The following is a 14952-nucleotide window of genomic DNA, read 5'->3' on the forward strand; positions in this document are numbered from 1 at the left end:
CTGGAGGACGGTGTGGATTGCACTCTCAGCAAGTTTGCAGACGACACTAAACTGGGAGGAGTGGTAGATACGTTGGAGGGTAGGGATAGGATACAGAGGGCCCTAGACAAATTAGGGGATTGGGCCAGAAGAAATCTGATGAGGTTCAACAAGGACAAGTGTAGAGTCCTGCACTTAGGACGGAAGAATCCCATGCACCGCTACAGACTAGGGACCCAATGGCTCGGCAGCAGTTCTGCAGAAAAGGACCTAGGGGTTACAGTGGACGAGAAGCTGGATAGGAGTCAACAGTGTGCCCTTGTTACCAAGAAGGCCAATGGCATTTTGGGATGTATATGTAGGGGCATTGCCAGCAGATGGAGGGACGTGATCGTTCCCCTCTATTTGACATTGGTGAGGTCTCATCTGGAGTACTGTGTCCAGTTTTGGGCCCCAAACTACAAGAAGGATGTGGAAAAATTGGAGAGAGTCCAGCGGAGGGCAACCAAAATGATTAGGGGACTGGAACACATGACTTATGAGGAGAGGCTGAGGGAGCTGGGATTGTTTAGTCTGCAGAAGAGAAGAATGAGGGGGGATTTGATAGCTGCTTTCAACTACCTGAAAGGGGGTTCCAAAGAGGATGGAGCTCGGCTGTTCTCAGTGGTAGCAGATGACAGAACAAGGAGTAATGGTCTCAAGTTGCTGTGGGGGAGGTTTAAGAAAAACTTTTTCACTAGGAGGGTGGTGAAACACTGGAATGCGTTACCTAGGAGGGTGGTGGAATCTCCTTCCTTAGATATTTTTAAGGCCCGGCTTGACAAAGCCCTGGCTGGGATGAGTTAGTTGGGGATTGGTCCTGCTTTGAGCAGGGGTTGGACTAGATGACCTCCTGGGGTCCCTTCCAACCCTTGTAGTCTAGGATTCTAGAGCCCCAACTGTGCACTCCAGAGCCATGGCAAAGGGGCCGGCGGATGCTGCTCCCAGGCAGAAAGCACCTGCCAGCCGCACGGCAAGCTAACCCCCGCTCTCTCTCTTTTAGGCCTACAGCTTCGCCATGGGGAGCTGGCCGAAGAACGGGCTCTTAGACATGAACAAAGGACTCAACCTGCAGCACATAGGGAGGCCTCACAGCGGGATAGGTGAGTGACGCGTGCGGGGCTCGCGGGGGCCGCACCAGCCCTGCTGTACTCCAGGGGCTGCAGGAGCCTGCCAGTCGCGTGGGCTGTTTCTTGCAGCGGGTCGGGAGGTTTGGTGCACTCGGGGCTGGGATGCTGCTGTCTCTGAAGCCCTTGTTAAAGGGCTCCGGGGTAACTTTAAACCTAGGCCAGGGAGGATGTGCGCCCTCCACCCCATTGGGGCTCCTCAACCACTTCAGAACGCGAGCTGCTGCCCATGTGCCAATGTGTGGCCTGTGCCAACTCCCCTCCGTCCACTGGGGGCCTCCTACGCTGCATCTCCGGCACGGCACTGACTCGAGGGTGTGGCCCATCTGTTACCTTCCCCCAGCGAAATCGCTTGGGCTTTGATCCGCTCCTGATCCCCACAGCGCCCCAGGCTGGGGGCTGGATGCTGGAGTCATGCTGGGCCCTGGCTCGGCGCGTCATCTCAGTGTCTGTGCTCTCCCAGCGAATGGCAGCTCGGTGCCACATCGGGCTGGCGCTGCCGTGCGGCCGGCACTGCGAGACTTGCCGTGGAATTGGGAAGCAGGAGGCAGCTGCGTTACAGAGCCTGGGGGAACAGCCGCCTGGCTGGGGAATTGAGCTGATTTGTTCCCTGGTTAGCTCGTGTGAGTGATGAGTTTCGTAGTCGGGCACTTGCTTCCCGGTGGACAGAACAGAACCGCAGTTCAGTGGGCCTGGCAGCTCGCACTCGGAAGGGGATCAGGAAGCACGGCAGGGCTGAGGTGCATGGGAAAGCCATGCATGAGGCCATGCCTGGAATAGCAGGGGGGACAGGTCTGTAGGTCGGGCTGGAGGGGCAGCGGCCTTGCTGTGGGGGGGGAGCCCAGAGCTGGGACAGCAAGGGGCTGCAGGTTGGGAGTGAGGGGCACCGGCTGGGCTGGGTGGAGGGGACTGTGGGGTCGGGATTAAGGGGTATTGGCAGAGCTGTGTGTGGGGAGAACCTAGTGCTGGGCTAGCAGGGGACTGCAGGAGGGGCCAGCCTGCTGGGGGAGCCCAGGGCTGTGGGTCGGGATTGAGGGGTGGGGGCCCCAGGGCTAGCCCAGCCCATTGGCAGAGCTGTGCAGAGGAATTCTGCATGACCAGTGGTAGCAGCGTCTCACTTACCCCAGCAGCCTGTTGCCCTGATCCCCCATCTTTGAAAGATGCAGCAGGTTCCTGGGCCCTGCCCCCATGTCTCCATTGGCAAGGGTCTGAGATTGAGTTGGAAAAGTCACCCGCTCCCGAAGCCTGGAGGAGGCTGTTTAATATTGTTTCAAGGCTCTAACCACTAAACTCTCCAATCAATCCGAGTTAAGGAGATGAATTATTTAAAGCTCACCAGCTTTTAATTAGCAGGCTCCTTTTGAACTATGGATCTGGTTGCATTATTGACGGAGGGAGCATTAAAATTTGCTTCCTTGCCCAGTAGCACATTCGTGTGACAAGTGCGTGGGGTGGGGATGGACCCACAGAATATGGGGCTCTGGTGACAACCCACTCGAGTTCGGCTCCTCTGAGTGAGGGGTCGCAGCCAACTGTGAGTGCGTGGCTCCTTCTTGTCACATTTCCCGAGAGGGGGCTGTTTGTCTGCTGTCTCCTCTTTCCTGGAGAAAGCTCCGAACACCCCTGGAATATCATCTGTCTTTGCCTTTAATTACTGCCTGCATTTATCAGAGCATCATTAGCTGGCCAAGGTGTTTGTCTGCCCTGATGAATCGTTTAGAAAGACGGTTGTTTATTCTCCTCCTCCTCCTAATGGCTCTGTTCTTTATTTCCCCCGGCCTTCAGGAGGGTTTTGCATCTCGTTTCAGCGAAGTAGCCTCCAGGTGGGAGCACAGGCTGCTGCTGTGGGGTCTGGCGTGACACGCAGGCCCAGTGCCTGGAGACAGCCAGCGTGGGGATGAAACGCAGCCGTGGTGCCTTCTCAGAGCCGGGGCTGCTGTGATGCGTTTGGGGTCCCAGGGCTGCCGTGCCGGGGGTCGGGTCGCAGTCAGAAAGGCAGTTCTCGCGGGACAGTAAGGTGGTGCCCCAGAGAGGACGGCTCGGTGTCCCCATCCAGCCATGGAGGCCTCTCCAAGGCCTTTGTGGAGTTGTCTGTGTCCCTGCTGGGGGAGTTCAATCCCCACGCTGCTCATGCTGGCTCAGGCCTTGCCCTCGGCACTGCGGGCTCAGCTGAATAAATTACTCCTTTTCTGAAGAGCTGCTGCTGGAAAGGGGGTGCTGGGGGCGGCCGACAAGCCGCGCATCGCAACCCCCAGTGGGGTGCAGTGAGAGAGCAGCTGCTGGCCATGGTGCAGCTGGGAGTCTTCCAGCAAGGTCTGTGCCCCCCATATCTTTATGCAGGGTGGTGCGGACTGTGGAGACTACAAGTCCCAGCATGCAACAGGGCCTGGCCCTTCAGCTCACGAGAGACTGTGGTGCTGGGTTGCGTAGTCCCTCTAGGCTGCGCCTGCATGCGATACTGGGGGGCAGCTAGACTCAGTTCTCAGATTTGCAGCTAGGGGTCGCTCGCTCCCTCGAGTTCCAGGCCTCCTGGTGTGGGGCCCTTGTCGCACACAGCCACCCCTTCCCCCGTCGCCCTGGAGGGGGCGGGAGCGCGCGGTCCCCTTCCCCCGTCGCCCTGGAGGGGGCGGGAGCGCGCGGGGGGCACTTTTGGATTAAGGAAATAGGTTCAGTCTTGAGCTTCCCAACTTATCCCAAGGGTCTGTGCGGGAGCCGGGACAGGGTGGGCTGGTGCCTGCGGTGCTCAGGATGGGTGAGACTCAGAAGGGGACCCCCCTGGTTTTGTATGTGTTAGCACCACAACTGATCGCTGACGAAGCCCCCGTGGGTGTTGGACACGGACGTTTCCTGCCCTCTCTCTAGCGAGAGGTCCGTCATGGAGAGCGCACCAGCTCCCCGGGCCAGGGTCTGCAGATGCGGCTCATGACTGCGGGAGCCTCCGTCCTTGGGCAGGTAACTGGAGACACCGCGAGGGGGTTTGGGGCTCAGCACTGTAGGGAGTCTCAGCTGCAGTGCATCTCCAGCCAGGTGCCCAGATTGACCTGTCCCAGCTGGAAGCTTGGCCTGCAGTACTGCTGTACTCTGCAAAACGTCACCCTGCTGTGTGCCTGGCAGCTGAGATGCTCTGGTACCCTGCAACCCTGACGAGATGCTGAGCGTGCGGCACCGTCCTTCCAAGGCCTCTCGGGCAACTCTCCCCCGCGCGGTTGGCTCGCCCGTCATCTCACTCCGCAGCGATCTCTGGCGTGCTCGCGGAGTACGTGGGTCTCGGCATCAGACACTCTCCTAAGACCTGCTCCCGTGGGCACTGGCATGTGGAATCTCCCCCTGCTGAGATGGCCCGGTGACAGGGGGTCTCCTGCATGTGCTAAAACCTGCCTTTTAGCCCTCGTTGAATTCCCGTCTAGAATAAAAGAGCAGCTCCTGAACGCAGCCCCCTTTCTTGGAGCCGTGTTTCCGGGGGGATCCCGTCAGGGGGCTGGCAATTCTGCTAAGACCTCAGGCCCAGTTTTCCAGAGGTTTGCAACATGGACAATTTGTTTCAGAGCTGACAAGAAAATTGTAGTGAATTGCCACTTTCTTGCACGCAAACAGCAGGGAATTTTGCCCTCTCAGTGGTACCTATTTCCCAATTAATTCCATGTTGTTTTGTTTTCCAATTATTCGGAGACTTGCTGGGCCAACTAAAACCTGCACAACACAGCAGAGTCCTGTCTATCCTGGGCCTGATCCTGCTCGCTGCAGGGCCTTCTCCACTCTGCCCCACTTGCAGCTGACGGGAGTTAAGGGCACTCAGCACCTTGCCTGGTCTGGCCCTGGAAATCATAAAGAAAGGGTAACTCTGGAAGTGTCTTCTGCAGAGGGGGAAGTGGTTCTGTGTGGGTCGGGGTGAAGCTCTGGGTCTCTGAGCCTTGTTACGTGGGAAGTGCGGCTAAACATACACAAAAGGAAGTTGCAAAGCTGGAGTCTCACACACTGAACTGGCAATGGGGCTCCATACCTGGAGGAAGCTAGCTGTCGTCCTACTGCCAAGGGCTAGTGAAGCATTTTATGGCCCCAGAGAGTCATGTGGCCATCTTCTGGGTCTGAGCCATGGTGCCCCTTGCAGTTGCTTTGGAGGAGGGGAGTGGGCAGCTGGGTAAAGAAAGGGGGAAATGCCAAGGAGGAAGGTCTCTTTCCCCCAGAGTCAGCTGGACGGGAGGATCCTGCTCTGGAGAGTGGGGACCAAAGAACCCCTCCTGCAGACCCAGGAAAGGGACCAAAGGGAGGGAACTTCCCTGTCTGGCCCAGGGTTGATGGTCTGGCTGTAAAAGCTTGCTACAGGCCACCCCTGGACACAGAGGGCCTGGCCCATCCTCTCTTCCTGCGTGCGCAGTTTTGTGCATGCAGCCACTTGCAAAGGCAATAGCACGGGCATGCGTGCGCGGTAGAAAGTACGTGGGCAGAACCCCATTGCTTTTGCACCTGGGTCCAGTGCGTGGAAGCTGAGTTTGGTTTGTAAGCTCTGTGGCGCAGGATATGTCACTATTGTGTGTGTGTGTGTACGTACGTACAGCGCCAAGCACAACAGAGGGCCCTGATTTGGTTGAGGCAACTACAGCGTAAGCGACTGTAATAATCTTACCTGTGTGTGCAAGTGATCGTGCTTAAACGCGCACATGCGGTGCTGAACTCGCAAACGGGCCACACGCTGTAATTTGGTCTAGAACGGTCTGGACTCTAGGGGGAGTTTTTGCATTCGAAGAGCGATACAGCGCAGTAGCCTGGGCGTTGCTCACCTTTGAGCTGATGTTTGCTCATCGTGTAACTCAAACAACTTTGGTTTACGAAGCCAAGCTTGGCAAGCTAGTGTCCCGTAGGGAGGGCCGGCTGCGGCGGGGTGGGCGAGCGCCGGTCAGAGGGACCTGTGCGTGGTTCCCCTGGTTGGGTGCAGAGCAGAGTGTTGTCCCCAGGGCTGCTGGAGACCCCCATTCAGGGAGAAGCGGTGGCAAAAGCCGTCGTCGTACTCGAGCACTTCGTACAGCTTCGTGCTGTGGAGACACACTGGCAGCGCTGAGCGGGGCTCGGTGCCCACAATCCCTGGGGACGTCCAGGGGAGGCCAAAGGGGACAAAGAGGGTCTCAGCGAAACAGGAGCCAACCTAAGGACAGAGGAAAAGGAATTAAACTGCTCTGTGTTTTCCTGCGAGCGGTGAAAATGACTCATGGAGAATGGCTGTAAATACAGCCGCCACGGTGACTGACTTGGTCTCGGTCAAGCGTTAAACAAGCATCCATGCCCGGCAAGGGCGGAAAGCACCTTTTGAGAGGGCACATGATAAATCTGGGCATGTCCATGCTGGGATTCTGGATCCCGAGTCGGAGTGATGGAACGGGAGCTTTCCCTTAGGGCAGCGGCGTAACGCTGATGATTACAGCGGTGATTACCAAACGGCCACTGGTCCGCTCACCGGGCACATTTGCCACTGCACAGAGGTGGCTTCCTGGTGACTGCAAGCTGTGTCCAGCTCTGCAGAGTCTCATGCTTGGGAGGCCATGAGCTAGAGCCACCAGCTGGCTGGGCGTGATGGTGGAGGATCCCCGCGATGGTCCAGCGCTGTGTGGCCTCAGCGGGTGGCCAGTGCGGGAGGAGAGACACCCCTGTGGCTTTGTCCCAGCTCGTCTCACGGCAGATGCTACTGTTCTGCGAGTCCACGACGCGGGCTGCATTGGCTGATAACGTTCCATTGCCCGTGCCTCCATCTGCCTCTATCCAGCTGTCCACGGGATCCAGCTCCTGCCTTCCTTCCCCCGGCCCACCCACTCCACTGCGTCCCTTCCTGGAGAGCTTTGTTCATTTCCTGCAGGCCGAGAAGGCGTTTTACCAGCCTCTCTGGGCTGGATCCCTCCTCTCTTCCCACTCCCCTTGCCACCTCCCTTCAGAAGGGTGGGAGCCTGGTCCAGTGTCTCTTCCCAGCTCTGCTGCTGCTGCGTGTCCTTGGGCAAGTTCCCTCCCCTGCCTGCACCTCCGCTGCCTCATCTGGCACGTGGGGGCGCGGCTGCTGGCCTCCCTGAGACTGGAGTGGAGAGGCTGAGGTACTGATACCTGCCGCATAGCGGGGGCCCTGCCAGAGGGAAGGCCTGTGATCTGCACTTTCTGCTCCTGCAGAGGAACAGCAGTGGACACGGGATGTCTGTCTCCGGCTAGCTGAACCCCCAGCCCCAGCTCAGATGGTCCCTTTTGAAGCAGGAGCCCTTGATCCCGTTTCAGGGCGCTGTAGAGCAGGGCTTTGTTTCTGTCCTCTGTAACGGTGCAGCCTTTGGCGGGACACAACTGAGAGGCGCCAATTCAGGACAAATTACTTAGAGCAGGGCAGTTACAGCCCCAGGCTGGGGTTCCTATGCCCACCAAGGCAAACCAAACCAGCCAGACAGAGGACTTCAGTTTTACCCCACTGGCTAACCACAAGTCACACAAGCAATTCCCTTAGACACTCCAGTTTCCCAGTATCCCCACCAGTGCCCCTCGTTATGGGGATGAATGGTTATGAAAACCAATACCCCAGTAAAAGAAAAAGGGTTCTCCTGATCCCAAAAGACCAAGCCCCAGACCCAGGTCAATATACAAGTCAGATCTCACCCACAAATCACGCTGTTGCCGATCCTTTAGAATCTAAAAATCTAAAGGTTTATTCATTAAAGGAAAGAAATATAGACGAGAGCTAGAATGGGTTCAATGGAATCAATGACATACAGTCATGACAAAGTTTTTGGTTTGGGCTTGCAGCAGTGATGGAATAAACTGCAGGTTCAAATGAAGTCTCTGGAGAACATCCCCAGCTGGGATGGGTCCTTCAGTCCTTGGTTCAGAGCTTCTGTGTAGCAAAGTTCCTCCAGAGGTAAGAAGCAAGATTCAAGACAAAATGGAGGGGTTTCCAGGGCCTTTTATATTATCTGCCCTGTGGAAGGACACCCCTTTGTTCTTACTGTGGAAAATCCCAGGAGCAAGATGGAGTTTGGAATCACATGGCCAAGTCACATGGCCATGCATGACTCAGTTCTTCACAGGGAGAGCAGCCATTCCTCACATGCTACCTTGAATGTCCCCAAGAAGGCTCCTCCGATCATAGAATCATAGAATATCAGGGTTGGAAGGGACCTCAGGAGGTCATCTGGTCCAACCCCCTGCTCAAAGCAGGACCGATCCCCAACTAAATCATCCCAGCCAGGGCTTTGTCAAGCCTGACCTTAAAAATATCTAAGGAAGGAGATTCCCCCACCTCCCTAGGTAACACATTCCAGTGTTTCACCACCCTCCTAGTGAAAAGTTTTTCCTAATATCCAGCCTAAATCTCCCCCACTGCAACTTGAGACCACTTGAGATGTTCTGTCATCAGCCACCACTGAGAACAGTCTAGAGCCATCCTCTTTGGAACCTCCTTTCAAGTAGTTGAAAGCAGCTATCAAATCCCCCCTCATTCTTCTCTTCCGCAGACTAAACAATCCCAGTTCCCTCAGCCTCTCCTAATAAGTCATGTGTTCCAGTCCCCTAATCATTTTGGTTGCCCTCCGCTGGACTCTTTCCAGTTTTTCCACATCCTTCTTGTAGTGTGGGGCCCAAAACTGGACACAGTACTCCAGATGAGGCCTCACCAATGTCGAATAGAGGGGAACGATCACGTCCTTCGATCTGCTGGCAATGCCCCTACATATACATCCCAAAACGCCATTGGCCTTCTTGGCAACAAGGGCACGCTGTTGACTCCTATCCAGCTTCTCGTCCACTGTCAGCCCTAGGTCCTTTTCTGCAGAACTGCTGCCGAGCCATTCGGTCCCTAGTCTGTAGCGGTGCATGGGGTTCTTCCGTCGTAAGTGCAGGACTCTGCGCCTGTCCTTGTTGAACCTCATCAGATTTCTTTTGGCCCAATCCTCCAATTTGTCTAGGTCCCTCTGTATCCTATCCCTGCCCTCCAGCGTATCTACCTCTCCTCCCAGTTTAGTGTCATCTGCAAACTTGCTGAGGGTGCAATCCACACCATCCTCCAGATCATTTATGAAGATATTGAACAAAACCGGCCCGAGGACCGACCCCTGGGGCACTCCACTTGACACCGGCTGCCAACTAGTCATGGAGCCATTGATCACTACCTGTTGAGCCCGACAATCTAGCCAGCTTTTTATCCACCTTATAGTCCATTCATCCAGCCCATACTTCTTTAACTTGCTGGCAAGAATACTTTCCATAGACACCTCACACAACAACCTTTGTACAACATTTGATGCCACTATATGACCTTGGTTGCAACAGTGATCTATACGGTCACAGTTTGTGTCAATAACATCGCAGCCTCGCTCGTGGCTGATGGGGGTGGAGGCTCCAGGGTGACAGGTGTTCTTTGTGTCGTCCTTGGGCTGGGCCTTTCTCATGGGTGGAGAAATGACCTGGGGCTGTGTGCAGACTTGCTGGCTTCTGTGGAAAGGCACCTGTGTTCACCGGGGGAATTTGGCCCCTGCCATGTAGTGCAGAGAGCATCGTACCCACACACGTGTGGTGGGGGGAGGTGAGCCTCACGATCTGGGTGCTTTAAGGGGCTGAGAGAATTAGCCATGTCTAAGGCCAGAGGAACCCAAGGGAGTCCTGGCTGCCTTCCCCCGCAGCACAGAGCGCGCCATGGCCCGAGCGCCATGTTGAAGTGATGCCTGCACAGTGCATATGACGGTTAAAGCCTAAAGGAACTCGTTAGCTTCCCGGGACCGACTCCTGTTCTCTGAGCCCCACGGACTGAGCTCCAGTGCAGTTGGACTCAGTCCCTCTTAAGAAACCTGAGCACTTTCAAACAAAAATGGCAGCCAGGCTGCTCTGCTGGCCCTGGGCAGATGCTTCTGCTCGTGCCTCCCCATGCTCCTGATGTGCTTTCAGCCTCCCGGAAAAGCCCCCCTGTTTTAAAGGGTCAGCGGCCCATATGGCGAGAGACGTGGCGAGCGCGGCTCTGTCTTTCTAGCTCCCTCTCTCTCTTTTCATTCACTGATTGGGAATCTGGGAAGGTTAGGGTGTTAGATCGTTCCTGAGCCAGAGCATTAATTAGGCCTCGGCGAGAAGAAGAGGAATTGCGTGTTTTTAACAGGGAGGTTAATGGGATGCTCACCAAGTAGACAGTTTTAATGAGCTTCAACTCGATGTGCAGTGAGTTTACTCTGTGTGTTAAAAGGGTCACACTGCAGTAGTTTGATGTGGATTGTCTCCTGGCCCCTGGTGTCATAGGGGAGCGTCTGTCAGAGTCCAGTCAGAGCACGTTTACTGAGTGACACAATTCTAATGAACTGCCCCGGAGCTGCCACCACGCTGTGGGGAGCGATGCCCTGGTGCAGCCCGGCCGGCTCAGAAACCCCTGGCTCCGCGCTCGGCTCTTGCTGTGGTTCGGAGGCCCCACCGGTGCCCTCAGCGCTGACAGCGAAGGAGAGCGCTTGCTAAGTGCAGTGGCGGGCAACGGGCTGCTTGGCATAATGGGTGACCTGCTCTTTCATCCCTGCCCTCCAAGCTGCAGCCGCGGGACTTCTCGTCCCCTTGGAGGGCCTGATCTGCCTGGCTTTGCTTCATCTGTCTTTTATCCTCCCTGCTTTATTCGTGCGCGCGCCTTCTCTCCTCATGTGCACACTCTCTCTTCCCCAGCCCCATGGGTGCAATAGCTGTTTTGCTCCCGGGATCTCCCCTGCCCAACGCCGTAGACCCTCCATCTTCCCTTGTGCTCTTTGTCACCGTCAGCATCTCTCTAGCCAGAAAGGAAGGGACATGTCCGTCCATCTTACGCTGGCACCTGTCGTCCGAATATCTGTGCACCCACTGTTCCCAGCCGTGATTACCCTGATTTGTGCATCACCCCTGGTTCCTGGTGCCAGCACTCATCACAGCTGTCCACTTTCACCAGCCTTGGCGTTGTTCTTGATTTATCTGTGTTCCCATAGTCATGGACCGGGACTCCCAAAAGGACCTGCCCCAAAGAGCTCCCAATCAAAGTCTGAGACAAGAGGCGGTTGGTGGACGCAGGCAGGCAGGAGAAAGCACAGGGAGAATGAGACGTAACCAGTGCCCTCTGCACACCAGCAACCCAACCCTTGCCAAGTTGTTTGCAGGCATCACGGCCAAGGTGGGGTTGGCAGGAGGAGGGTGGGGCAGCTTTGCGGATGTGTCCGGGGAGCTCCTCCCACGTGGGAGGGGCAGCAGGGAGAAAGCCCTGGGCAGTGTCAGTGTCCCCAGACTGTGCTCGCCTCCAGCCTCAGTTCCCCCTCGGACCTGTGGTAGCCAAGTCTAGACGTGGGCTTTAATCACGGTCCAGCGGGTGTCTCCTGGAAGCTTGGCCTTTAGGTACCTGGTACGCTGGCAGCTGCAGGGGGCTGGATAGTGGGGTTACTGCCCACCCCTGCACTGCAGGACGGTCCCAGTTTTCGTGCGTCTGTCCCCAGTCCCTGGAGCCTGAGTGTGTTGCGGATGTCACAGCGCTGCGGGGTTGTGGTGCTGCCGGACAATGGGGAATGCAGGCGCTGTGGGCAGAAGAGGGAGCCCCTGAGAACTGTCTCGTGCTCTCCTAGGCAGAGCTGCTTCTCCCCTGTGCCCGGTGCCACCCCCACCGTCTGTGGCACTGGTTGGCCCACACGCTGAGCAGCCCCAGGTGCAGGAGCCCTTGGGGCGGGATCTCCTGAGCTCCCCTGGACGGCAGGCAGGGCCCGTTGCTCAGGTGCTGGTTTCGCCCGTGGCCCCGCACAGACACCAGACCTGGCTAGTGGCCCCTCCCTTGGGGCAGCCTTTGGACACTTCACTTGTGTGCTGGTGTCTTCTTGTCATGAGGAGCTGGGCCCAGCACCTGTCTGAACGGAGTGAGCGTGCGGACCCTGCGTGCACCCCTCCGCGCTGCTCCGGGGCGGGGCTGCGCCGCCATGGGGCATGGTCACGGCTCGTGGCCCGGGTTTGCTCTCCCGTGCCGCGCCGCCCAGGGGCGGGGGGAGGTACTCCCAGTTAAATAATTAGAAGAGACTTAAGTAAAAATCAACAGAAATGTCATCAAATGAGCAGTGTCGTTTTGAATTAGTGCTTGTAAAGGTCAGGCGGCTCCAGGACAGGTGCAGTGGATGCTCCCCGCATGTTGCAATAAGGCAAGATATCCCGAGCGGGGCGGGTGGAAGGGGTGAGCCGGCCGCGTGGCTGGGCTGCCGGGGGAGGGGAGGGGCCACGGGGAGGCGTTGTGGGAGGGAGGCAGGGCCGGCTGGGGTGGTGGGACACAGGACGAGCGTCTGTCAGAGTCCAGTCAGAGCACATTAACGTGGTGACATGATTCTAATTAACTACTGTGAGAGGTGTCACCGCTGGAAAGGCAGTGAGCGGAGACAAGCTTTTAAAAAAAGAAAAAAGCAATGTGACAGTCCTCTCTTTCTCGTACCCTGTGCGCGCTCTCCCCTCCGTGTGGGAGTGGATCTAACAATAATTAGGATGTCTGCCTGCCTGGGAACCTGAGCCAGGGCTCTTTTGCTTTCACTCATTGAAGTTTTCGACATCTCTCTGAAGGGACTTGGTGGCACAGTGCATTACTGCGCGCCAAAGTGACAGAACACTCTTCTAATCGTAAACCCTTTTGAAACAAGATTCCGCTCTCCCTTTCTCCTGCCAGCGGCAGGGGGTATGTTCTGATCACGGTAGCTCTGTTCCCGCATGAGCTACAATGGGAAACTCAAGGTCTTTCAGCTGTTTCCTACAGTTAACAAAGGAGGCACGAGGAAAGAAAGGAAAGCTGATGGAGTGTTTGTGTTGACTGTGCTTACCCAGCCTAATGCTGAGCGTCACTTGTTCTCTCCGCCAGTGTCAGGCGGGCAGGGCTGGCATGTTATGCCCAGGCCAGGTACCGCCGTGATGGGTGGAGCCCAGCACCCTCCCCTCACTGCATTCAGCCGTGGTGCCAGGCTGCCTTTTGCCAGTCCTTGCCCACCCTGCGGTGGGCCCTCAGGAAGCTGGTGTGGGGTTACTGACCCGTTGCCTGTGGCCACGGAGGTCGAACTGGGATGAGTAAAGTAGTGGTGCTCTCCCAGACTCCTCCGGCACATTAAGCTCGGCCCGGAGCGGCCCAAAGTAGGTGGCACTCACAGCAGATGGGACAGAACTTGGATGCAAGCGTCCTCCTTCCTGGTGAGTGCTGTGTCCAGGAGTGAAATAGATCATACTGCTGAGGCGCACACCGCTGTTGCTAGGCTTCAGAGTTAAGGGTGACGATTATATTGTTTGTATGTCAGTAGCACCTAGGAGTCTCATTCATGGGCTAGGACCCTTTGTCCTAGGCACGGTACAAACGCAGACCGGTCCCAACAGCCATCCCTCGCCACAACATAGCCTTGTCTAACCTAGCCATCACAGAACGCCTCCCGGCATGAATCGGGGCAACCCAGCCTTGTCTCTGAGCTACTGTTTCAGATTCTCAGCAGAGTCCGGCAGAAAGCCCTGCATTAGTTCTGCTCATATTCTAGCTTGACGAGTGTCTCGCTCTGCAAGAGAAGCTTGTCTCTTTTTTTTTATTAAATAAAAGTGAAGGTTTCAGAGTACAAAGTAGCTGCCTTCAAACAAAGGACTGGCTTGGAGAGTTCCTGATATCTGGCTCAATTCAACCCCGGCTCTTCCACCCATTGGGGGTGGGTGGCTACGGGCCCACGGCCCAGGTGCATGGCATTCCTGAGGTTAGAAGTGTTGGTATTTGATTAGTCTGTGTTTTTATGTGGGCAGCACCTAGAGGCCCCAGGCGTGATCAAGGACGGCTAGTGCTGGGTGCTGCAGAAACCCTAGGAAGACACAGTCTCTGCCCCAAAGGCCTACAGCCTAGAACTGACCTGCGCCTACAGAGAACCACACGTGTCCTGGGGCAGAGTTTGTCTGGTCCTGTTCCCAGGTAACCTTGCCAAATGCTCCCTGTGCACTGCCCCAGTCCCTCAGGGAGCAGAGTCCCCAGCGCGGAGCATGTGTGCTTCTGCATGGGAAATTCTCCAGACTCCACTCAGCCCCACGAGACCTGGTCCCATCCAGTGCTGGCTGCTCAGCTCCGCTGCTTGGTACCAGCGCTGTTCTCCCTTGCACCAAGGAGCCCGCTCCAGGACTGCCAGCAGCGTGGTCTGTGAGAGGAGCTAATACTGTAATTGACTGTGCCGGAGGATTTCTCTCGAGGGAGGGCAGGGTGCTGCACAGGGACCTGTGAGATCTTCCCAGCAGATTCTCCACTGTGGCATTGTCCTGGGCTGCACTCCAAGCTCACGCAGAGAGGTGATGTGTTGTGGGCGGTGCTTGTTTCAGGGTGGGCCTGGGTGTGTAAATGTCTAGTCTGCAATGGGTGACAGGATTTGGAGCTTGGGCATTTAACTGAAGGTTAACTTAACATCATTACACCAATAACAATTCCCACACTTACCCTTCTGCACCTCACGCTCTAGCAAAGCAGGCTCTGGTCTATAATGTTCCAGCATCTCAGCCTCACTGGGTAACCTTGGGCAAGTCTTTCTGCCACTCTGTGCCTTGGTTTTCCTCTCTGTAAAATATGGGTAAGGGTTCTTTGTCTAGTAGTGAGGTCTAGTGGATAGAGCACTGGACTGTGAGGCAGGAGACCTGGGCTCTATTCACTGCTCTGCCACAGGCCTGCTGGTGACCTTGGGCAAGTCGCTTCCCTGCTCTGTGCCTCAGTTCCCCCTGTATCTGTACATTGGGGCTAATGATACTGACCCCTCCTTTGTAAAGTGTTTTGAGATGGACGGATGGAAAGCACTAGATAAGAGCTGGGCGTTCTTCTGCCAGGATCTCGACACAC

General features: G+C 56.3%; 1 protein-coding gene across 3 annotated transcripts in view; it reads left to right on the plus strand.

Moving 5' to 3' along the window:
• ERI3 (ERI1 exoribonuclease family member 3) overlaps window positions 1-14952 on the plus strand; it is a 238142-nt gene that overhangs the window by 158716 nt on the left and 64474 nt on the right. For all 3 annotated transcript variants that reach the window (XM_077824965.1, XM_077824966.1, XM_077824964.1), the window contains exon 7: window positions 1022-1121. In XM_077824965.1, the coding sequence (XP_077681091.1) occupies window positions 1022-1121 (100 nt within the window). The remainder of the gene's footprint in view (window positions 1-1021; window positions 1122-14952) is intronic.

Source organism: Eretmochelys imbricata, chromosome 8, assembly GCF_965152235.1.
Source record: "Eretmochelys imbricata isolate rEreImb1 chromosome 8, rEreImb1.hap1, whole genome shotgun sequence".
Classification (NCBI taxonomy): domain Eukaryota; kingdom Metazoa; phylum Chordata; order Testudines; family Cheloniidae; genus Eretmochelys; species Eretmochelys imbricata.